Source organism: Falco biarmicus, chromosome 3, assembly GCF_023638135.1.
Source record: "Falco biarmicus isolate bFalBia1 chromosome 3, bFalBia1.pri, whole genome shotgun sequence".
NCBI lineage: Eukaryota > Metazoa > Chordata > Aves > Falconiformes > Falconidae > Falco > Falco biarmicus.
In genome coordinates this window covers 13,169,668-13,194,224 of record NC_079290.1, presented here as the reverse complement: position 1 = coordinate 13,194,224, position 24,557 = coordinate 13,169,668, and the positions used below count along the sequence as shown (strand labels likewise).

At 55.7% G+C, this 24,557-nt stretch overlaps 1 protein-coding gene and 1 long non-coding RNA gene across 3 annotated transcripts; one reads left to right on the top strand and one right to left on the bottom strand.

The window, feature by feature from the left end:
* Positions 1-757: 757 nt before the first annotated feature.
* On the bottom strand, positions 758-20,087 carry LOC130146471 (1-phosphatidylinositol 4,5-bisphosphate phosphodiesterase gamma-1-like). 2 transcript variants are annotated; one of them, XM_056332612.1, is made up of 32 exons: positions 19,006-20,087; positions 13,280-13,429; positions 13,077-13,170; positions 12,919-12,966; positions 12,204-12,288; positions 11,991-12,071; positions 11,864-11,898; positions 10,943-11,015; positions 10,707-10,808; positions 10,507-10,601; positions 10,323-10,408; positions 10,007-10,127; positions 9,739-9,907; positions 9,315-9,434; positions 8,995-9,102; positions 8,710-8,897; positions 8,305-8,505; positions 8,046-8,165; positions 7,528-7,711; positions 7,142-7,219; positions 6,092-6,195; positions 5,775-5,871; positions 5,164-5,230; positions 4,551-4,714; positions 4,345-4,441; positions 3,983-4,207; positions 3,526-3,674; positions 2,866-2,980; positions 2,466-2,627; positions 2,156-2,244; positions 1,850-2,034; positions 758-1,766 (listed from the first exon to the last, which is right to left on the bottom strand). In XM_056332612.1, the coding sequence occupies exons 1-32, from the start codon at positions 19,223-19,225 to the stop codon at positions 1,715-1,717; spliced, it is 3,864 nt and encodes a 1,287-aa protein (XP_056188587.1). In that variant the 5' UTR covers positions 19,226-20,087; the 3' UTR covers positions 758-1,714. The 2 variants fall into 2 exon arrangements, with proteins under 2 accessions (XP_056188587.1, XP_056188586.1); XM_056332611.1 differs by having other exon boundaries at positions 10,507-10,625; positions 19,006-20,085.
* On the top strand, positions 19,455-23,819 carry LOC130146472 (uncharacterized). The gene is made up of 2 exons (XR_008820921.1): positions 19,455-19,547; positions 21,301-23,819. It is a non-coding gene; the product is annotated as an uncharacterized LOC130146472 (long non-coding RNA).
* Positions 23,820-24,557: the final 738 nt, after the last annotated feature.

The window sequence follows — 24,557 nt, the reverse complement described above, 5'->3', positions numbered from 1 at the left end:
GCCCCCGGAGCGCTGTGTCCTCACGGTTGTCTGTTCTCAGAGTCCTGTGTCACCACAGCTGTGAGTCTCCAGAGCCCTGTGTCCTCCCTGACGCCGTGCCTTGTGTCCTTTATGTCCCATGGCCCCATGACCCTGGGACCCATGGCCCCATGGCCCTATGGCCCTGTGTCCACAGAGTCCTGTGTCACCATAGCCCGGTGTCCCCATGGCTCAACGTCCCCACAGCCCCATGTCGGGTGTGCCCAGAGGACTGTGTTCCATGTCCCCATAGCCCTGTGCCCCTGCATCCCCACAGCCCTGTGTCCCCATGGCCCCGTGGCCCTGTGCCCCTGCATTCCCATAGCCATGTGTCCCGGTGGCCCTGTGTCCCATGGCCCCAGAGCCCTCTGGCCCAATGGCTCTGTCTCCTGTGTCCCCACAATGTTGTATCCATTGTCTATGTCCCTGCACCCCTGTGCCCTGTGTCCTCCTGGCCCTCTGCCTTGTGGCTTGTGTCCCTTGGCCTGTGTCCCCCTGCCCCTGTACTCTGTCCCCCACATCCTGCATCCTGTGTCCCCTCCCCAGGTGACCCTGCCTGCTGCAGCACATACTGATGCACTGCCTGGGTGTCCCCACCACTGCTGGGACATGTCACGGGGACAAGGGTGACACACAGGATCCATGATCATGGAGTCATCGCCCTGGGGACATCATCTGCCCTGGGGACATTGGTGCTGTGGGCAGAGCTGAGGGGACACCAGACAACAGCAGCAGGATATAAATATTGGCTAAATAGATTTATTTTCATACAAAGAATACACATATCCCCCTGTTGGGACACCCCAACCCTGGGGGACACCCCGAGATGTCCCCAGCCACCCTGCTGGGTATCACCTCTATTGGCTTTACTGGCAGGATCTGTCCCCATTCCCAGAGTTTGGTGTCAATGCTGGAGTCACCTTGGGGACATCCCTGTCTCCTCTGGGGCCACCTCAGTGCCTGTGTCTGTGCAATGCTCACTCAAGGCACCCTGTCACTGGCCACCCTGCCCCACAAGGCACCCCCAGACCTGGTTCCCTGCTCCCTCATGCCCATGCTGGGGTCATCTCCAGACGTTTTAGGGTCCCCCCTGTGCCCTAATACTGAGGCTCGTACAGACCCCCCACCCTGCGCCATATGTACATGCTGGATAAAAGAAGAAAATACAGATATTTATAGTGGGGGGGGAAAATGCCCCCTGCCCCCACGAAAGTGTCCCCTGTGTCCCCATCCTCATGCCTTGCTGCCAGCCAGTCCTGTCCCCTGTCCCCAGGATGGAGGTGGCCGGTCCTGCCCCATCCTTGGCTGGCTGGGCACCTGTGCCTCAGTTTCCCCATCAGTCACAGGACTCATCACCACCCCCTTGCAATGGGATGGTGGGACACAGAGGATGCAGGGTGAAGAGGAGCGGGGATGGCCAACCCGGGGGACACGGACATGGCCACAAGCCCCAAGGGACATGGGACGAAGCTGGAGGTGCCCAGGATTTATGCCAGAGCATCTTGCCTCCCACCTCGCCCCGACAGAGAAACATCACAGGCAGAGCTACCTGAAATCCCCTTTTGTCCCCAAATTTGTCACACTGCTGTCACCCAGCCCCAGGCGTGGGAAGGTCAAGATCCAGCCACCCCACCTCCCTCTGGAGCAGGAGAGGAGGTGGCAGGGGAGGTCCACAGCGGGCTTGTGTCCACCCAGCTCAGCTGCGTTTGGTGACCATCTGCCGGTCCCTCTTCTTTTTCTCCATCAACCTGGTGGGGAGCGGGAGCAGGGTGGTAGCCTTAGGGACCCTCTCAAGAGGGACCTCCTGAAGGCACAGGGAGAGGACACTCACTTGCGGTTGCGGACTTCTGTGAGCTCCATCAGCCGCTCCTGGGCTGCCCGTAGCTCATCAAGGCGCTGCTGGTAGCGGGAGTCACAGCCATTGGTGCGCTCATAGCTGGAGACTTGGCTGGAGAGCTCGCTGGCGCGGTCCCGTAGCTGCTGGATGGATGAGTAGAGGTTCTCCTCATCTTCCTCCTGCTCCAACACAAGGGTGTGAGGCTGCTGGCATGGACAGGACACCCCAGGGTGCTGTTCTCTCTTGCTCCAGCTGGGGAAACTGAGGCACAGGGTTCTCCAAGCCACCTGGGCCACCTGCCTTGGCATTGATGATCTCAATGTGGATGAGAAGGGCAGCGAGCTCCAGGTCTTCAGTGTAGCTGTTCTTCAATGGCACTGACCGGTAGCCTGGACACAACACCACAACACAAGCTTAGCCCTATGGTGGGGTCTGAACCCCTCGCCACGGCCAGATCCCCAAGGAGATGATGATGATGAGGAGGAGGAGGATTGCAGGGGGGTTGGACCAGATGACCTTTAAAGGTCCCTTCCAACCCAAACCATTCCACGATTCAGTGATGATGAAGATGATGATGATGATGGTGGTGGTGTGGATGGAAGAACCATACCTGTTTTGAGGCCCTTGACAGGGAAGGTGGCTTGTGCCAAGAAGTTGGGGTCACTGAACATGTCCTCCTCATACACCACAAAGCGGAGGAAGGCAAACTCAGGGTTGTTGATGTCAAAGACAAACTGCTTGAAGATCCAGACAGGGTTGAAGCCATTGTCGGCTGGGGCCCAAGGAGAGAGCAGGGAAGGTCAGAGCAGGGTTAGATCCACGGACACCACCAGCATAGCACCAGCATGTTAGTGGGACATGCCAGTCCTCTTCTTTCCTCCATGAAACCCAGCCCCATCACCCATATGTCCAAGAAGACCCCAAAGGGCACAGTTAGGGTTGTCCCGGTGTCCCTGCCTGTCCCCAGGGTGCAGGGGCTGGGTGGGAATGTCACCCATGTGGACCCTCACCTACGACATCTGTCTTGTTCTTGCTGTTGTCATACTCAGAGCCGCACACCTCCACCTCCACGAAGGGGCACACGATGCTCCTCCCATTCTTGGGCAGGTGCCGGGCACCGAGGATCTGTGGGAGGAAGAGGAAGAAGAGGAGGGTGAGCTCCAGACATGATGGGCAAGGAAGGACTCCTCGAGCCAATCCTGTGGCTCTGTTGGTTTGGGCTTGCCAGAAGCTTCATGGCCATAATTAGCCACACCACAAATTATTTATGATTTTGGACTGGTTTTAGCTTGATTTTAGCTGTATCCATGAAATTATTTTAACAATTTTTGCTGGATTCATGCTGTGCTCAAGAGTCAGGTGCCTACAAACCAACCCCTCCCAGCTGTAACTCTGAAATTATCCAAAGGTTGAGTAAGGTGCTTCTACTTTACCCTCCCCCTCACTCTCGCTCAGGTTAGGCTCAACTCTGTGCAATTATGAGGTTGTCCCGTGGGAAAAACGATGCTGCATGCAGAGAAAGACCAGCAAACTCAAGAGAGTATGGGGTAATAAACTCCATGGAGCCAGTATGGGGCTGAAACATGTAAAAAGCACCCCCCGTTGACATAAAGACAGGGAAGAAGCAAGTCCCTGTCTTGATGGTGGACTTGTTGTCCTTGCCCACTTGCCTGCAGCTGGACTGTGATGGGTTCCACAATCTTCAGGCTGTTCTTGTCGAAGGGGTCAAAAGTCTCATCCCTCATGATGTCAGGCTGCAGAACGTAGCCACTGCGGCCACCGAGCATGAAGAGTGCCTGGTTCAGCTGCATCGGCTTGTCTATGGCCATGGGGACAGAGCAGCTCTGAGCCATGGGGCTCAGGGACCTCCGCAAGGTCCTTGGGCAGAAGGTCCTGCCCTGGCAAACCACTAAGAGCCCCAACCCTGGTTGGAAAAGGGACGCAGCTGGGTTTTGCATGAAGCACCCAGGAATGCATGGAGATGTCCCCATCAGGATGAGGAAAAAGGTTGGAGAGATCATTCAAACCACCTCCACCAACAGAACCCAGGGCAGAGCCACTGGGGATGGGGATTTTGGGGTGACCTCCAGGGATAAGCCCAGCAACCACCCCAGCAGCAGGATTTACCAGGCGTCTGGAAGTTGAGGGCCACAAGCTGGCTACCACAGATCCACATGGGCAATGGATCATAGTTGGAGGAGTCCAGGCGCTGCCCTTTGGGGTAGATGCGGCTGAGCTGGCGGCGGTTGTACTGCAGGAACTTCTTGCCCTTACTGCGGTTGGCGTACTTCTCTGCCTTGGTCTCCGGAAAGGAAGACATGTCCCGGTAGCATGCCTTGTCGGTGCCAATCTCTGAAAACACCAAGGTGGCCATTAGTGGAGGACACAGGGCTCTCTGGTGGCCTGGGGGTAGCCCACTACAACTGCTTGGTTTTCCCCACCCATCTCTTTCCATGCTCATCCCATCACACCCCTTCTCCAGCTCTTACTGTCCTCATCAAATGGCACCGGGCGGCAATAGACAACCAGCTCGGAGAGCTCCAGTGCAATCTTCTTCCTCCGCTCCATGATCTTCCCCTCTTGCATCTGCGCAAGGGAAAACAGGAGCTGAAAGTCTCCCCCCAGCCTCCTCCTTCAGAGATGCTGGGGGTCAGGACTGTCCATCCCCCATCCTCTGCACCCTGGTGCCCCTCACCCTGGCATCGGCGTTCTGTGTGGCCTCTCGGATCTTGGCCACCCACTCACTGAGTTCCTCCTGTGTGTCTGCGGCCACGTCCAGTGACTGGGCTGCGTGGGACATCTGCTGGGAATGGATGGTGAAGACAAATGGTTTGGAGCTCCTCCCGTCTTTGGAGATAACTATAAGGACATCAGAGGGGGGCTTTACTCGAAGACATTCCCAATGGATGGCTCTGTGGAGCAAACGAAACCTCAGCAGTCCCACTCCCGGGCCCCCACCAGCCCCTCCTGGAACCCCCCCCAGCCATCAGGGTCCTTCTCCTGATAGGATCCCATTTTTCTAATGTATGGTTTCAGCTTTCCATGCTGAAATGCATTGTCCTTTGAGCTGGGGGCAAATGTCCCCTGAATCATTTGGACCTCCAAATGCCCCCCCCCCCCCATCAGCCAAATCCCTCTGAACCCAGCCCCATGTTGCTCCCCACCACATTGTGCCAAGCATCAGCCTGGCTGGCAATTGTGTGATGAGTTTAGGGAGCCTCAGCTCACAGCACCGAGCTTCAGCACAGGGTGCGCACCATCCTGGTGGGCTCCCACAGCCACAGTGAGAACGTGGTGGGGACACTCACCAACGTGGCAGGATGGCACGTCAATGAAGCCTTTCAAGAAGTTCCCCAGGGGGCTGTTTTCTGATGACTGCAAGAAAGGAAGGAAGACGGGGTGGTGAGGGAGGCATGCAGGGCTGAGCCTGGTGCCCACCCTGTTTAGCAGCCTTCCTCCAGCCCTCCAAATCAGTCAAGCCTGAGCAAAAGCAGAGAAAAACCACCTTCTTGGTATGCTCTGCTCCTCAGTCAAGACTCCCCCAGCCTCCAGATAAGGGTCTGAGCTGGCATGAGGCTGGGAGCATCCTCCAGCTTCCAGAACAGGGTTAAAGCTGGAGTGGGGCCATAAGCACCCCCCAGCCTATGGATAAAGGTCTGAGCTGGCATGGGGCCAGGAGCATCCCTCAGCCTCTGGATAAGGGTCCGAGCTGGCAGAGGGCTGGGAGCATCCTGTGGCTTCCGGATAAGGGTCTGGGCTGGGCATGGGGCTGGGAGCATCCTCCAGCTTCCAGAAAAGGGTCCAAGCTGGAGTGGGGGTAGGAGCATTCCCCAGCCTACAGATAAGGGTCTGGGCTGGCACAAGGCCAGGAGCATTTCAGGTGGCCTCGGTCCCAGGTGTGTGGGGACATGGCACTCACAGCCTCATCCTGCTCCTGCGCTTGCGTGCTGACAATCTCCTCCACGTAGTTGGCCGGGAACCACAGTTGCTTCTTGCCCCCATAATCCCCCCGCCACCTGCAATGGGTCAGAGGATCAAGGCAAGTGGACCAATCTGGGGGGGGACAGGGATGCTCATGCTGCATGCAATGTCAGGGAGCAGTCGGAGAAGGGATAGGGGGACAGAAAAGGAGGCAGTTAAAACCCACTGCGGGACAACCCATGGGAAAACCCAGGGTGTCCCCTCCACCTTCCACCCACGGCCATGCCCACCCGGGGGCCACCCAACTGCCCTCACCAGCCGCCGTCCTGCTTGTCAACGTTGTGGATGATGGCCTGCTTGCAGAACGACAGCTCATCCTCCCGCTGTGCTTTGTAGTCGTAGAGAGCCTTCACTGTGCACTGGGCCACCGGGGAGAGGGACATATGTCACCATCCAGTGCCCACGGACACTGGCAGGCAGCATGCCCACTCAGACCAAATCTTCAAGCCCCCATGGTGAAGCATGGGGGCTCCTGAGGGTCCAGTACTCCAAATGATGCCCCCAAATTGCTCATGCCAGCAGTGAAACACGTTAGAGGGGACAAGGAGGGCTGGAGGCATCTGTGGTCCTGTAGGACCACCACATTCAGTGCAAAGCAGGTTCCTCTTCTTCCCCCAATGGTTCCTTCTGGTGTACTAAGGGGTTAATCCCCTGATATTACCACACTCCCTGAAAAAAACCCTTTGGGTTAAGCGTTCCAGTGTCTGGTCTTAGCCTGAAAGCTGCTCTGCTGCAAAGGGACCTTTAAGACACAGCAGTGCTGGACGATGTGGTTGTAGGATCACAGGGAAGGAATCCTGGAGCTCCAGTCAAGTCTCCTCCAAGGTCAGCTCCAAGACAGGCCCAGTCCAAAAACCTCCAAGGATGGAGACTGGGTCAGCTCTGAGACCAGTCAGTCCCAAAAACCTCTGAGGATGGAGACTGCATCACCTGAGAACTGACCCTAAACCTGCTCTTTTGGGGTTCCCCAGCGCACAAGGATCCGTGGGGATTTCATTGTTGTAGGGGCTAACTTGTGCCAGGTCCTTGGTCCAGCCTGGGCTCTCTCCAGACCTGCCCCTGCCACCACACTGTGACAGTGATGTTGGTGGAGTTCAGACTACTGTCCCCAGGCGATGCTGATGTGGGAACGGTCAAGTTCCAGCATTGCTTGAGGGTGAGAAAAATGCAGCAAAAAGTCATAACTTCTCAGGTCAGTGGTGGGAGATTTGGTGGGTCTAAGGATAACCACCCAGGAGCCCCAGCACTAGAATTGTCATGTCCCATCATCCTCCACCTCCCAGGGACACCAGCTTGGCCCCTTACCCTGGCCATTGGCATCTTGTTGGCCTCTACGTAGAAGTGGGGTGTCCGCACCTCATACAGTGCTCCATAGTCCAGCTCCTGCAAAGATAAATGCCTGAGTGGATCACCTGGGTGCAGGCAGGGGCTACAAGGGGATGTGGTGGGGGCTGGGCTACTACATGTGATTGAAAGGAGGCTGAGAGGGACCTAATACCCCTTTGCAACTTCTTGGAAGGGAATTATGGTGGAGCTATAACTGTGGGCAATGGCTGCATAATGAGCTTGGACAGTTCTGTTTGGGCTTCAGCCGAGAGGCTGGAGGAGACCTTCCCACCATGGTGGAGCTGGGGACAGGGCTTGGTTACCCATGGTACAGAGCCACCATCACCACTGCTGGGAGCACTCACGGTGGTGCCCATCTTCTCCAGGGTCTCCTCGTTGATGGGGTAGCGCAGCTTCATCTTGCGGTAGAGTGGGTGCTTCTCATAGTAGCTGATGAGGTCCACAAGGCTCTCAAACTCAGCTGAGCTGCCTAGCATAAAGAGCCGACCCTCCTGCTGGATGCGGCAGTGCTTGATCTTCCCCTCCGCCCTGGGGCCAAGAGAGCCAAGGGAGGATATGTGAGGGGTAGCCGGACCCTTGTTCCATCATGGAGATGGGCAGGAGATGATGCCCTTCCCCCAGCAGGGATGCCACCAGGGTGACCGCCCTGAGGACATGGCCTTCCCATCACCACAGCTAGGTGGTCTCTGCTGTGACAGCACCAAGAGTCCCCTTGGTGTCACCTTGCTGACCCAGAGCAAGCACCTGCCACCCAGCATGGAGCCACAACAGACATGAGCCAGGCAGTTCTCAGCTTGGCCAGCAATGTGGGCATCGTGGCCAAGCCTGGCCAGCCTCAGCGTGCTGGGGTGACCACACTCACCGGAAGGAGATGGCATAGGAGTTGGGTTCACTGCGCTTGCGCACCAGGAAGGCTCCATCCCGTGGGACCCGCATCAGCATGTGCTCGGCCTGCAGGCGTGTCAGGCTGGCGTGGTACCACCTGGTTGGGCAGAGCATGGTGGTGGTGAGCTGGCATTGGCATTCCCACACCCCAGGGGGCACCCAAGACTTGACACCAGGGAAGGAGGAAGGTGGTGGACCCAAGGGACCGAGGGGATAGGGATGGGGACCATCCTCACTCTTTGCTTTCATGGGCATTGGGTTGGGGGACGGGGTCGGTGAGGCGCATCTCAAACTCGTTGCAGCGGAGTGGCACCTCGCGGTAGTGGCAGATGAGGCTGTAAAGGCTATCAAAGACCAGGTTGTCTGTCAAGTAGAACTTGGTGGCACCGGCCTCCTGGCGTGAGTGGATCCGGCAGTGCTGCACCCGGCTGGATCTCCTGCCACAGTGGTGAGGGAAAGGCAGGGGTGAGTCAATTCAGGTCCATGTCCCCACTGTTCCACGCTTGGGGGTCTGTATGCTTTCCCCCACAATAAGCTATTCCAGCCACCAACCCAGCCATTGGCTGGAGGGACAATCTCTGGTGGGATGACCAGACCAGCTCAGAGAGGGTGGGATCCTGCCTTCCCCCTGGAGCTCCTACCAGAAGGAGAGGGTGTAATCACCCACGAAGGTCTCGCTCTCGCGCACCAGGAAGGTGCCATCCTTGCCGCCTGTCTCAGTGCAGTACTCGTGCAGCAGCTTCTCAGCAATCTGTCGCCCGTCGCGGCCACCTCCCAGCTTCCCATGGAACCACTTTTCCGTGAAGTGCAGCTCATTGTTGTTGAACTCCTACAAATTCACCCCAAAATGGGTGTTGCCATCCACTTACCCTCACTACAGAGTCCTCCCTAAACTCCCCTACGGATGCATCTTGCCCCTCACACACCTCCTTTTGCTCCACCTCCTCTTCATCCTCATTGAACTGGTAGCGGGATGTCTCCTCTGAGTAGTAGATCTTGTTGCTTGTCAGGACAAAATAATGGGGGCTCCAGGTCTGGGAGGGAGGAAAAGCATCACCAGGGTGTGGAGGACGATGGCATGGATGGATGGGGCTTTGAGATGGCTGTTTCTGCCCTCTCCTGTCCCCCACAGCATTGCAATGGTCTAGGACAGCCCATGCCCCACGCCCAACCCAAACCCCAGTGCTCATCCCCATCTGACAGACCCCAATAGGCCCCTGGCTGCCATTGGCAGGGAGACCCTTACGTGGTCGATGGGGTCTTCAAGGTAGAGGATGCCATTCTTGATGGAGTTGCTGATGTCATTCTCTGAGTAACTGGCAGTGGAGACCTCCTCATACAGGTTCCCTTCAACCAGCTTCTTGTGCTGGGGACAGCCCAGGGAAGGGAGCTCAGCAGTGGGCACGGTGTCCCCGTTACACTGAGCTCCCAGCCCTCAGGCTATGCTTGGGTTCCTGCAGGTCCCTTTCCACCGCCCCCTGTTCCCCTGGACCAATCTTTTGCAGTAGAACATTGGAGAGATGTCCTACCTGTGCATAGAGGGATATCACTCTTGATTTCTAAGATTTGGGACTCCTTTGATTTAGAGAATCACCAGCCCTCCCAGCCCAACACAGTCCTTGTCTCTCCTGCAAAGAGGGGCTTTGGGGTGCTTTTTTCCAGCTCCGTACCTTGATTAGGATCTTCTTCTTGAGCTGGGTGGGTGAGGGCAACTCATCAGCATTGATGTCCACTGGCTTAGTGAGTAGCATGTCCCCGAAGACCTTCTTGAAGTGGGATGCCATGTTCCTCTGTTGGACAATGCTGCAGTGGTCTTCGATGGAGAGGATAATGGGGAACCTGGATGAAGCAGGTGGCAATGGTGGCCTTGGATTAAGGCAAAGGAGGGGTTGCCTGCCTGGCCCAGAACTGGGGTGTCATTGTGGGGCTAGGGCTTACTCAGAGGTGACAAACGCGTGCTCCTTGATGGTGTGCAGCACATCCAGGAACTTGATCTTGGAGGTGAGTGTGTGGCCATGGTAGATGATGGGGAGATCATCTGGACCATCCCAGCAGTCCACTGAGTAGGGAAACACCTTGGTTAACACATGCTGGGCACCAACTGTGCACGGGGGACCATATTTTTGAGCCCCCAAAGGACATGGAAGACTCCCCACCCCAGTGCTGTGGGATGGGTACAGGGGATGGTCTGTCTGATGCAACACGAGGTGCTGGGAGGAGCTCAGCATCTCTGCAAAGTGCTCTGGGGACTCACACTCAATGCAGCGGCAGCCCATGCGCAGGCAGCGGGCATACGCCTCCAGAGAGGATTCACTGGAGAACTGGTCCCCTGTCAGGTACCTGCAGAACAGAGAAGGACCATCAGCAGCCAGGGCTGCCCCAGCCTAGGTGATGGGATGCTCACGGAGGTCCCCAAGGAGAGCCCACCCTGTTCTTACGTGTTGTGGGAAGAAGAGATCCAGTACTGGGACAGGGGGTGGTTCATCTCCTCAGGCACCACACGCTCATACTTGGCGTCCATCACCATGTTCTCCTTGGAGAAGAGATACGTGAGGAACTAGGTGGGGGAAGCAGAGAGGTCAGAGCCTGATGGGACCAGGAAGACACCCCTGGGTGGGTACTGGGTGGGGCCACCCACCTCATCCAGCTGGAAGGAGGGGTCTGCTGCCTCACTGGAGCCCTCCTTGAGGTAGGTGCACATATAGTCCCGCACCATGCCCACGTCGCTGGCCCAGGGTTCCTGAAGTGCAAACGTGGCTGTCATTACATGGGGAACTGGGCTCGGGCATCCCATGGGGCAACCCTTGGGACCTATGGGGGTCCCCTAGGTTGGGGGGTGAGAGGGATGCTGCAGGGGTCTCTAAGAGAACCCACCTTCTGGTCATGTAGCAGGAACTTCTGGAAGTCATAGAGGGAGACTTGGCACAGCTCAGGGCGGTCCACATTCCTGGGACATGGAGTGGCCATCAGTGAGGACTGGGAGCAGGAATTGGGGTAGACCCCATGGGAGAGTCGAGGCTGCCAGTGTTCATCTGCAGCTCAGCCTCCCTATGCCCCCAACTCCTGCTCCACTCCTGCCAGCTGTGGCAGCCGGCAAGGGGCTTGGGGAAAGCACAGACCATAGGGGTGGTGGGGTGCAAGGGGAACCTTGAGCTGTTGGGTGCTGCTAGAGCAAACACTCCCACCATCACCCTGTGACCCGGGAGAGGTGGGCACACAGCCGGAGTGTGCTGCATTGCTTGAGGACATGGGGAGGAGGGAAGAGTAACATGTCCCCATATTCCCGGCACACATCCCCACTCCCATAACTTCTCATCCCTGCTCCCATTGCTGCTCCCTTCCTCTCTCCCATTCTGGTTTCATCCTTGCTCCCATTCCCACTCCCATCCCCACTCCCACCTCCACTCCCATCTCTGCTTACCTCTGTTTTCTGCTCCCATCCCTGCTCCCTTCCTGCTTTCAGCCCCTCTCCCATCCCTGTTCATCCCTGCTCCCATCCCTACTCCCACCTCCACTCCCATCTCTGCTCATCCTTGATTCCACCCCTGCTCCTGTCCCTGCTCTCAGCCCCTCTCCCATCCCTGCTCATCCCTGCTCCTGTCCCTGTTCCCATTCCCCCTCCCATCCCCATTCCCATCCCTGCTCATCTCTTCTCCCATTCCTGCTCTCATCTCCGCTCCCATCCCTGTTCCCATCCTCTGCTCTGCTCCTCAGTCTGGCTACATAGACCACCTGATGCAACCAGCCCTTGGAGGCTTGGCCGGGGTGGCACCTGTGGGACTGCAGGGTACTCACCGCAAGGGGAAGGAGAGCTCCAGCTGCTCGATGACCTGCAAGGCAAAGGACAGGATCAAGCTTAGCTGGTGGGGGATGCGCCACACTGGGAAGGGGCATGCTTGGGAAGACAAGCCATGGCTCTTACCGACTTCTGTGCATCAAACATCAGGTTTTTGTAGAACTGGATGAAATGGGAGAAAGTCATCTCATTCCTGGCTTCCACCTCCTGTGGGAGATGGTGCTGCATGAGAGTGGGGCCACCTGACTGGAGCCAGTGACGCTGGGGCTGGCTCCAGCCCGGCTATGGGAGCTCAAAGACCATCCCTCTGCATGGCTGGGGTGCCCAGGGGGTCCTTACCATGAGCTTGTCCCTCAGGAACCTCATGTTGGGTACACGGTAGTTCACCTGGGGCAGCATGGCCTTCAGGTCCTTCACTGTGATGCTGCGGGAGGGTAAGCCAACATCAGTGCACTGGCCAGACCCAGGAAAGGATGGCTAACTCCTAGATGGGTCTCAGCTCCTGACACCAAGGGACCCACCCCAAATACTGGTGCCGGCATGGGACTGCCACCCAACCAGACTGTGGACTCTTGCAGTGGCACAGGACCCCTAATTACATGGGGTCTGGCATGAGTGTGAGCAGAGGGTTAGGGAGAAGGAGCACATCCAAGAACCAATAGGGTGCTCTAAGCCATCATCCCAGCTAGAGATGACGCCCACCCTCATCATCATTTCAGTCCAAGTTCACTTGATTTGGGTTTTTTCCTGTCTTGGGGAGATGTTTATGGGCTGCATCAATGTCCCGGCCCCTCCTGGTGCTGATGGAAATGCAGCAGCAGGCATGGGGGCATCAGGGTCCCCATGGTCCTTACAGCAGTGAGGAGGGGATGTGCACTTGGGTCTCTGATTTTCAGTGGCTTTGAGCACCCCAGATAACCTGGTACTACATTGGCCCACAAACCTCACCCCCAGCCTGGCTGAGCCTTCAGATTTGAGGTGCAAGCGGGGGGATACGGCCCTGTCCAGCCAAACCCACCAGCCACTTCCTGGCACAGGGCTGTGCCATGCTCACCTGCCTTCCCGCGACCGGTCCATCCCATCAAACTGTTTGCGAAGCCACCTGGGAAGGAAGGGATGGATAGACAGTGCTCAGTCCCAGGGGGGACAAAAGCCCCCTGGGTTTGCCTCCAGAGGGGCACTGGGAAATGGGACCTAATGGTCCTTCCTCACCTCTCGATCTGTAGCGGGGTCTGGGCTTTCTGGGTGTCCACCACCAGCCAATTGAGGCCTGTTATCCACAGGTTGATGTCCTCCTCGCAGAAAGCTGGAAGAAGAAGAAAGAGGTGGTGAGGTTGGGATGCGGAAGATGGGATGATTGGGAGGGAGTGAGAGCCCAAGGGTGGCAAAGGGGAGTAGGAAGGGAAGCCACGCACCAGCCACGCTGAGTGTCCGCAGTCTGAAGTCCATTCCATAAAGGATGATGAAGCACATGGTGAAGTCGAGCTTGCGAGCATCCTCGGGGTAGCGCTCGAAGTCCCGTGAGTTCTTCCCCAGGCGGATCTCCTTGATCTCCCGAATGTCGACTGCAGGGAGAGAGGAACATGGGAATGTCCCCTGACACCCTGCAACCACGGACCCATGTGCAGGGCTCGGGGAGGCTGCAGGAGGTGGGACTGTCAGGAGCCCATGTGTCCTCTGGGGAGCCTTGTCCCCAGGGTGGCGCATCCCCATGACACTGCTCACAGGTGTGTGATGGTATTGTGGGCGCAGTGCCCACGTGTCCTCCAGGGAGACAGGCCCCCACTGCCCTCCAGTGATGTCTCTGCTAGTGTCATGCTACCCATGGCTATTGCATGTCCATCAGGAAACTGTGTCCCCAGAATGGGGCATCCCCGTGGCACTGCCTGTTGGTGCATGCATGGCCATGTGACCTCCAGGAATCTGTGTACCCAGGACAGGGTGGCCCTGCAGCACTGCTGCACTTGTGTGACAGCACCATGGGTACGATGGCCACATGTTCTCCAGGGAACTGTGTCCCCAGCATTAAGTGTTCCTGCAGCACTGCTGCAGCTGCATGACGGCATTGTGGGTGCCATGGCCAAGTGTCCCCAAGAAGGGGTGTCCCTGCAGCACTGCTGCAGCTGTGAGACAACACCATGAGTGCCACAGCCACACAACCTCTAGGGAACCATGTCCCCAGGGCAGGGTGTCCCTGTAGCACTGTTGCAGCTGTGTCACAAGAGCATGGGTGCCATGGCCATGTGTCCTCCAGGGAGCCATGTCTCTGGGGATGGGGTGTCCCTGCAGCACTGCCTCCAGGTGTGTGAAGGCACCACACTCCTGTTTGTCCTCCAGTGACTCGTGTCTCCAGGATGTGGAGTTCCAACAGTGCTGCCCACTGATTTCCTGGCTTTGTGGGTGCCACGTGTCCTCCAGGTTCAGCCTGCCCCATCCCAAACAGCGTGCCTCCAGCCACCTCTCCCCTGCCTCCTCCTCCCCAAGACAGAACCTGCTCGGGGTAGGCTGAGCTCATCTTTTAATTGAAGATGTCTGCCCAAAGGTGGCAATTTGAAGCCCTGGCAGCCCAGACCGCAGGGTGTTTCTTTCCTGCTGCACTGCTCTCTCATTATCTTGCTATATAAAGCCCCACCAGCGGCAGGAGGGCTGGGTTTCCGGACCACAGTCTTCCTCACCACTACACTGCCAAAGGAGACTTCTGACTACTGGTTTTGCCAAGTGGACACATCCTACTGGGAGCAGAATAATAATATGTTGATGATTTTAGTAATAATACCCAAAGTTGTTCTCAATACCATAAGCATCACCCCCCAGGCAGCTTTGCACTTGGGGGCTGAGCCACCGGCACCGGAAAGGTCATTGTATGGCTGAGGGCAACCGGACCACTGTGCCGGGGTATTGTCCTGCCAAGGAAATGGGTCATTTCCCGGAGAATTTCCAGCCAAGACGTGTTTAGGATGTGGCGGTGGGGAAGGGTGCGGAAGGGTGCAGGCGTGTCAGTGGCTTGATGGAAACCCTCAGCCTAATCCAAAGTGGGGAAAGAAAAGCTGAATGTGGGGAGGAATAAGGGATGAGGGAGAAATTGGCCTGATTAAGCAGGAAAAGAGGTGCAGAATAGTTTAACTTGGCAGAAAAAATCCATAAAGCACTGGAGGCTTTATCCAGCCTCCTCTTGCTGGATGACCACAAGCCAAATTTCACAGATTGGAGTGGGATTTTAACACAAGTGATACACAGGGGATCTGCGCCCCTGCATGTGCTTTATTTTGGGAGTAGATCTCAAGAAATAAAACCCTGTTGCTGTCTCTGTGCAGCCCCCATGTCTTGGAGAAAACCCTCTTTGATGCAAACAGGCAGATATTTGGGAGTAAAAATGGGTTTATAGGTTAAAAACCAGCTGCTCATCCCCAAACCTGTCTTTCCTCACAGTACCAGAGAGAGATGAGAAGCCAGTGGCTATCAGGGCTCCACCAACAAATTGCAATGTAGCCATCCCCCCAGTTCAACACCAGGTCCCTGGTCCCTGCCTGGCTTGTGCTGGGGACCCCCGAGCTGGGCGCAGTGCTCCGGGGGGTCTCCCCAGAGCAGAGCAGAGGGGCAGAATCCCCTCCCTCGCCCTGCCAGCCACGCCGCTCGGGGTGCAGCCCAGGATAAGGTTAGCTTTCTGGGATGTAAAAGCATGTTGCAGCTCATGTCCAGTTTTTCATCCACCAGTACCCCCAAGTCCTTCTCCACAGGGCAAATCGCCTGGCCCCACAAAAAAGCCAGGGGAAGAGGGAGCGGCACGGGGCTGCACAATGCAACACGGCCGGCGGCTTCCTGGAAACCACATCTGCAGCGGATTTGCAGCAATCATGTCAGAAGTATGTCTCCAAACTCCTCCCTGCATTGTCTCAGGGGTCCCGGGTGATTAAAACACTCTGGAAGTCAGTTCCAGCTGTGAAAATCCCTTTTCTCTTCTAATGCAAAGCAAGCAGCATGGTGCAAAGAAGATTTTAAATGGTGGGAAGATGATGTAGGAGCAAGTTTTGCCCAGTGGCTTTTAGGGATGCTGAGAGCCTGGGAGTTTTCTTAATGCATTAGGAGAAAAGCAAAACAAAGCAGCTGGAGGGGATGGTTGTGCTGGGAAAACCCACTGACTTGGGCAGTGCTGTGGTGGCGGTGAGCCATGTGCCCTCGTGTTTGCCTTGGTCATGCCTTCTTGTAGGACACGTAGCAGCTCAGACCCTCCTGTACAGGTGTGATTGGATGACCCTATCCCCCAGAGATCCCCGTGGTGCTGTGAAGCTGACATAAAACCTGAAATAAAAAATTTCCTCCTGGTCCAGTGGTGTTAAACCCCATCTGGATTTTCACCTCCCCAAATGGTCCTGTTTGTAATTATTTGGCATTAGTGAGGCTGGAAGTGTGATCCCAAATAGCTGTCGTCATGGCAAACCACCCCTCCAAAATGCTGCTGGGTCTGCCAAGCTGCCTTTACCCCTATTTCTTTAAATTTCTTGTAAAGATCCCTTTTGGACGGTTTTCTGCTAGATTTCATCCTTGTGCTGGGGATAAGGGTCTGCTGAGGGTGATAAACTGGAAACCCTCCAGGATGAGGTTAATTTTGGAGGCGATGCTACAGGTTACCCCATGGCATGGACACTCATCCATTGGCTGCTTAATGAAGCATGTAATTAGCCTACATGGCACAGGGCTTCTAAGGGAGAGCCAGGATCTATGTTCTGGTCTTGCCAGTCCATAACAGAGACATCAGCGCAGTTGGTTGTCCCTGCTAATCCCTCTGCAAGCGGGGTGCCTGGTTGAAGGGGTGATTTAAAAAGGCCCGGGAAGGAGTGAGGTCAGGCGCGGGGTGGGAGCAAGACCCCAGGGATGAATAGGAGATCCTGGTGCTTCCACAATATCACAGCAAGTGGGAGGATGTGTAAGCACAGAGCAGGGCTGGACCAGGGGGTGAAGATGCTCCAGCCCAGCATCAAGACAGGGATTGCTCCCACGCTGGCCTGGGGAAAGCAAGTGGTGGGACTGAATGGCAGAATTGTATCATTTCCAGAGGGATTTTCTTTTTTCCCCCCCCTTCTGCATGACCTTGGAGGATGTCCACTCATTCCCACAGAGGGTTTTTGCCATTGCATAGGAGTAGCCATATCCCAAGGCACTGGTGGGGAAACTGAGGCAGGGCATTGGGCATTGGGCACTGGGAGCGACCCGAGACCCTGACCCAGTGGCATGCAGTGCTCCCAAAACAAAACAAGCAGCTGGAAATGTGTTATTGCCATGAGCAAAGAATGAGCTTTTACCCATGAAGACCAAAACCACCTCTCCAAAAATGGGTGCCTTTCCTTCCCTCGCCCATCCCTCCTCCACCTCTCACAAATCTACTCCCATGCCCAGCAGGTCCAGACAAGCACGGATCGTGCTCGTGCTGATACTCATCTCTGGGTGCCACCTTCTTTCCCAGCTCAAAGCCTTGCCATGGCTGGCAGTCCAGTTCAGGGTCAGCCCCTCTGAGCAGGAACTGAACCCTCCTGGGGATTTTGCTCTGTCTTGCATAAAATTAGTGGTGGGTGGTGATTTTTGGGTGGGTGATCCGTGATTCCTAAAGACACCATCCACATTCCTCTGGGGAAAAGGCATCTGTCACTTCCCAAACCTCCAGGGTGGGCCTTGCCATCCTCCAGGTGAGATGATACCCCCAAACTGGGTTCCTCCCTGCATGTGGATGTGGGATGAGGCAATGGTATAGCTCCATTTCACCCCAACCCTGTGTTTTCATCCATTGACTCTTTTTAGCCCAATTTAAGAGGAGGTGCAAGCCTTGAGGTAACAAGCAACCAGGTAATGAACACCAAGGTGTGGAGCTCCACTGATGCCCAGCAGTGGGATGATGCCTCAACAGCCTACTAGCCACCAGTGAATCCACAGGTAACAGTGATTTTTATGAATGCTTCAGTGGGAGCATCTCCTATGCTGGACACCAGTGCTACCAGTCCAAACTCTGCATTGACATAATTAATGCATGTGGGGCAGAGCCCAGCTGGCCAGGTCCTTTCTGGGCTGCATGGGGCCACCAGCACGCTCTACCCCATGCTGCTGCCTGCCCCAGCAGTCAAAGCACCGTGAGCAGGCAAGGTGATGACCAGCTCCTTTACCTCCTTGCCAGGGAGGGTATAAAACCCTGGGGATGAAATGGCAGCAGCTTGATGCCTGTAGCAACTTATGGGCCATGTGAGATGGGATGGAGGAGGCAAGGGCTGCTGAGACCAGCAACTCCTGCATTTATATTCTCTGGGCACCCCACGATGGCCAGGCACTCAATCATGGCCAGAGACCCCATCATGGTAGGGCATCCCATTGCAGCTGGGCACCCTACTATGTCCAGGCACCCCACCATATCTGGATATCCCATTGTATCTGGACATCCCACTGTGGCCAGGCATTCCCACTATGGCCAGACAATATGGGGTCACTGTAGTCAGATGCCCCACTGTAGCCAGGCACCCCACCATTTCCAGGCACCCCACCACAGCTGGACACCCTACCATGACCAGGCACTTCATCACACTGGGCATCCCACCGTGACCAGGCACCCCACTGTGACTAGGCACCCCACTGTGGCCAGACACCCCACTGTTCTTGGGCACCCCACTGCAGCTAGGCATCCCACCACAGCAGGACACAGTAGGGCACCCCATCATAGCCAAGCACCCCATTGCCAGGCACCCCACAGCCAGACGCTCCATCATGGTTGGACACCCTATGGCCAGGCACCCCACTGCATCTGGACATCCCACCATGGTAGGGCACCCCACCACAGCCAGGCACCCCACAGCCTGTGACCTCAGCATGGTAGGGCACTCCAACATATCCAGGCACCCTGCAGCCAGGCTCCCCCATGGTAGGACATCCCACCACAGCCATGTGCACCATAGTCAAGCACCCCACCACAGTAGGTCTCACCAGAGCCAGGCATCCCACAGCCAGGCACCTCACTGCAATGGGACATCCCACCATGACGAGACACACCACGGCCAGGCTCCCTGCCACGAGTGGGCATCCCACCATGGCTGAGCACCCCACAGCCAGGCACCCCACCACAAGCATGTCCCCAGCCCCCAGCACTACTGTCACTGATACTCACTGTCCCCCTCCACCTTCTCGGGTGTCCGGCTCCAGATGATCTGCCGGGTCTCCAGCTTCACCTGGAAGGTCCTTCGCTCTGGCCTCTGAGACTTTTTCTGATAGAATAAGGTGAGGACGGTGCCCATCTCCAGGCAGCGGAGGATCCTGCCCATGTCCCCTGCCTCCATCCTGCCGTCCTCCAGAAAGCCATTGACGCTGTTGAGCCTGGCCACAGACATCTTCACTGTGCGGCCATCGCCCAGCGGAGCCGCAGAACCAGGGTTGTCTCATGCAGAAGAGGACGAACCAAAGAGGCGAAACCTCCCCGGGGATTTTCTCAGCTTGCCCCAGGCGTGGGCTTCCTCTAAGGCCGACGACCCCTCCACCGCACCTCGGCCAAGGCAGGGAGCCGGGCTTGGCGGCACTGGGGAGGGAAAGGGTGGACTGGAGATACCGTGACCTTCTCGCTGAGGCTGAATCTGGCCCCGGTGTTGGCATCCAGCGGCAGTGGGAGAAGATGGGCAGCGTCGGCGGTGATGGCCTTGTGGTTCCGAGCCAGGGGTGAGAAAAACCATCCGGCCACTGCAGGATGGCAGGGGGTCCTTTGCGGGTGAAGAGGGTGGTGTGGGGGGAAAACCCAGCCGAAAAAAAGCAAAGTCACCCCAGAACTGATGGTGCCTGCGTTGAGGTGGCAGATCCCCACCCCCGGCCTCCGGGCCAAGCGGGGCCGGGGCTGGGAGCGGGGTGCAGTGAGGGAGTGCCGAGGGGTGCTCAGCCAGCCTGGGGAGAAGCGGGGTCCCAGCAGGGCGGGATGTGGGATGCAGGTTCGGGGTGGTGGTGGGGGGGGGGGGGGGGTGTGCTCCCGCCAGCTGCCTGCCACCCCTCTCCTCTGCCTCTTAATTTCGGGCTGATGAAATGGACGCCCAGAGGAAACTGCAATCACACATGGCCGGAAAGAGATCAGAAAGGAATTTAAAAAAAAAAAAAAATGCAGGATCTTGGAGAAAGGAAAATCAGAGCAGAGGAAAAGACGGCTGAGGGTGACATCTAGAGGAACTCAAGATGGGGACCGGCTTTGCGGGGTGCCCCAGGCCTGCCACCGGCTCGGGGGCACGGTGGGGTGGGGATGGGTTTGCCTGGGTGGAAAATTGGTTGCTTGGCAAAAAGGGGTTAAAGATAAGGAAAACGGCTGCTGTGGCTTTAGTTCCTGGCTGTCCCCGCCTCCACACTGATCTCGGACTGAAGCCCATGAGTGACCCAGACCAGAGTCACTGCTGTTATGAGTTTTGTCCTTCCTCAAATATAAGGGAAGAAAGGGGCTGGGGACTGCAGTGAGGGGAAAGAAACGCAGCCAGAGAAAGGGGGGAAGGCAGTGGGGGACAGGGCTTGGTGTCCCAGCCCCTGGTTTGTCCCTTTAATGGGTGCTGGATGGGCAAAGACCTGCAGGTGCTACGGAGGCAGATGCTTTGTGCAGGGATTTGGGGGAAGCAGGGGTGTGAGGTGAAACCAGAGGTGTGGGGTGTGGGCAGGGGCTTGCTCCACAGCCTCACACTTTGGGGATTTGGACCAAGAGGGGATCTTGTGGTGCTGGGGCTCTGAGACTCCTGCAGCATATTGGGGTCCTGTTAATGGGGGCCCAGACACCTGGGGGTGCCAGTGATGCAGGCTCAGGCACCTGGGGATCCAAGTGATGAGGCTTAGGCATCCAGGGGTGCCAGGGCCAGAGGCTCAGGCACCTTGAGGATTAAGGTCATGGAGGCTCAGGTACCCTGGGGGTCCCTGTGATGACAGCTCAAGCATCTGGGGGTCCCGGTGATGGAGGCTTAGGAACCTGGAGGTCCTGGTGTTGGTTGTTCAGGCACCTGGGCATACCTGCAATGAAGGCTCAGGCATCCAGAGGTGGCAGTGACAGAGGCTCAGGCACTCGGGATTCCAGATGTTGGTGGTTCAGGCAGCTGGGATTCCTGGTGAGGGAGGCTCAGACACATGGAGTTCCAGGTGATGAATGCTCAGATACCTGGGGATCCTGGTGATGAAGGCTCAGGAACCCAGAGGTCCTGGTGTTGGTGATTCAGGCACCCAGGGGTGCCAGTGATGGAGGCTCAGGCACCTGGGGATCCTGGTGATGGAGGCTCTGCAGAACCAGGGCTTGCCAAAGGCGCTTGTGGGAGGGAGGACACAGGAGCTGCTGTGAACAGGAAGCTGTGCAGACCATTTCAGGCCTAAAATCCCTGAAAAACCATTTTACTCATTAAATAAGGGACATGTTAAGAGTTGGCCTGAGCCCTCTAAAATCCTTACTCTTTCCCCACAGGCTGCCAAGATCCTTCTGGTTTGCAGGTTTACTCCCTGCTTACGGGAGATGTTTTCTCTCCTCCACGAAGAAGAAGCCTTACCTTTCTTTTAATTCTCCTCTTGCTGGAAACACTGCCTTTCCTCTCCCTCTCCCCCAGCCATATCTGATCTTCTCATCTCAGAGGAACCCAGAGCCCTGCAGTGAAGCAGGAGCAGCACAGCATTGGCCACCAAGCAAGGGACCTGTCCCAGCTTTGGGGAGGATGTAGGGTCAGGAGAAATGTTCCTTCCACATGTGTGCCCATTCAAATTGCAGCAAGAGCTGAGGAGTGGCGATGGCCCCTATGGTGGTGGCATGTACGGATCCACTGGAAACCACTGGAGTCTCCACTGTCATGGCATGGGATGTGCCAACACATCCTGATGCTCACACGTACGAGGGGCTGCAAATTGTACCTTCATCCTTCCAAAAACAATGATGGAACTGGTACGTCAGAGCAAAGCACCATCTTGCTGGGTTTTGCCAATGCTGTTTCCAATTGCCATTGCAGGGACAGGTATCCTGGCAGCCCTGGCAGGATTTGGCACGTGTGAACCTCATGAAGTTCAATGAGGTCAAGTGCAAGGTCCTGCGCCTGGGTTGGGTCAATCCCCAGTATCAGTACAGGCTGGGGGATGGAGGGATTGAGAGCAGCCCTGGGGAGAAAGACTCGAGGATACTGGTGGGTGAGAAATGGGACATGACCTGGCAATGTTTGCTCGCAGCCCTGAAAGCAACTGTCTCCTGGGCTAGATCCAAAGCAGCGTGGCCAGCAGGTTGAGGGAGGGGATTCTGCTCCTCTGCTCTGCTATGGTGAAAACACCCCCTGGAGCACTGCATCCAGCTCTGGGGTCTTCAGCACAAGACAGACATGGACCTGTTGGAACAGGTCCGGAAGAGGGACGCAGAAATGGTCCGAGGGCTGGAATCCCTCTGCTGTGGAGAAAGGCTGAGAGCGCTGGGGTAGTTCAGCCTGAAGAAGAGAAGGCTCTGGGGAGACCTCATAGTGGATTTTCAATATATAAAGGGGGTTCATAAGAGAGATGAAGAGAGACTTTTAACCATGGCCTGAAGATTTAAGACAAGGGGCAATCATTTTAAACTGAGAGAGGGTAGTTTAAATAAGACATAAGGAAGAAATTATTTATGATGAGGGTGGTAAAACACCAGACCAGGATGCCCAGAGAAGTTGTGGATGCTCCATCACAGGAAGAGTTCAGTATCAGGCTAGATGGCACTTTAAGCAACCTGATCCATTGGGAGATGTCCCTGTTCAGGGCAAGAGGGCTGGACTAGATGACCTTCAAAGCTACCTCCCAACAAAAAACATTTCATGATTCTGTGATTCTGTTACCTCATTGGGGCTGGATGCCCAGGGAGCAGCTTTGCACCACCTGGTAGTGACTCAGGACTGGGGTATTTAGGCTTTTACCCCCATGAGGGCTAGTCCCACACTAAGGGCCTTGGCTGATTGGAGAGCGGGGAGAGATCTCCATCTTTGCTCTGGCTGAGTGCAAAACTTCCCTTTCCCAAAGAATTAGGGGACAATATGGGGTGAAAGAGATCCTGAAGATTTGGGTTTTTTTCTTTCTTTATCCATGAATTAACTTCTTTTTTCCCCCTTCTCTGGAGCAGAATAAACTTTTGTTTAAGGCAATAAGCTGCAGAGATACTGGCTTCTTGTGTTTATGTTTTTCATTTCTAGGCAAATCCCATTTTGGAGCCCCCTGAACGCAAGTCTGGGAACTGAACATCCTGACCGCAGCGAGCCGTGGTGGATTGAGGATCAGAATAGAATATTGTTTTTACACAGGGGATTTAACAGCCTGGGTTTGGCTTCTGATGTCCATCCAAAGCACGCGGGCGGAGAAGGAATGCTCTGTTTTCAGTCTGCAATGGAGTCACTGTTTTAATTTTAGCTTCTCTGGAGCAAAGCTGTAAGCCAGCCGTTACCAAAGCAAAGCACCCTATGGAGGCTGGAAGGGGTAGAGGAACAGGAGGCATCAAGCAAGCTTAATTGCCTCTGTGGCTTTCCATGGTTGACAGTTACTGCTGGATGTCAGCATTAGCCTCTGCTTTGCTCACAGCTCACCAATGTCCCGGTGACTTGGTGCTGTCTGCAGAGCTCCCAAGCCCCCAGTGGGAGAGCAGTCAGGTCAAAACAAACCCAGAAAGGTCTCAGAATTTCACCACCTTCTTCCTGAGCATCCTTTAGTCTCTGCCAGGGTTTGCAAAGTAATAGCCAATGCCACTTTTCCTTCAATAGCTGCTGTGAGATCCAGCAAATGCCACTGCTCAGTCACTAACTCACAACTCGGTATTTGTTGAGAACAGTTTGCTTCCCCCTTCTTTGGTGGTATTGTGAAATTCCCGAAACCTCGTTGTGCCAAGAGGATGTGCAAATGTTTTTAGCAATGAACCCCTGAGTGGCAGGTCGTGCAACATGGGAATGTCGCAATGGCAGCTAGTGTTGTAACCGCACTAGACCAGGATAAGCACAGATCCCTGGCTGAGCATGCTCTCCAGCAGAGCTCCGCCAAGCAATGCTGGTCAGCAGTGCAAGCTGAATGGGCAAAGTGTATTTCTAATGCAAATATTTATAATTGTCAGTGTATGGACTTTCTTAACTTTTCCAAACAGGGAAAAGTCCAATGCCCAAAGCACCTGGGAAGCAAAGTCCTCCCTCCTTCACAACTGAAGCTGGACCAATAATTTTTTTTTTCATGTGAACAAATAGTTATGAAGATGCTGCCATGGTCTCATGCCGGGTTGGTAGCACCATCATACCCTTTGGAAATGACGCATTCACTGCAATGGAAACAGCCATGTTTCCATTTCCAGGAGCCGGTGGGTTCCTGTGAGTCACTGTGGTCACAGACACCTCCTCACTCAGTAAAGGAAAATGCATTTTGCTGTGGGGTGTCATTTAGCCCACTGGATCCCCGGCCCCACAGAGCAGAGGACTTGGGATGTTGTCAGATTAATTGAGGTGTAAATGCTTTTGCTGCTTAGTAAGGTTTATGGTTTGTCATTGGTCCTTGCTACCTCCATGCGAGCTCAAACCATCCTGAGTTCTGCAGGTGAGCACGGTGGGGAAAAAAGAGGCTTTGCTCTCTGTCCCTACTCCACATATCTCAGAAAATAATTGCCCTGGCTGGGAATGATAGTGATGTGGAAGTAGACAGATCATTGTTCTGATTTCTCCCTTTCCTCAAATACATGTATTTAGGTCTGCG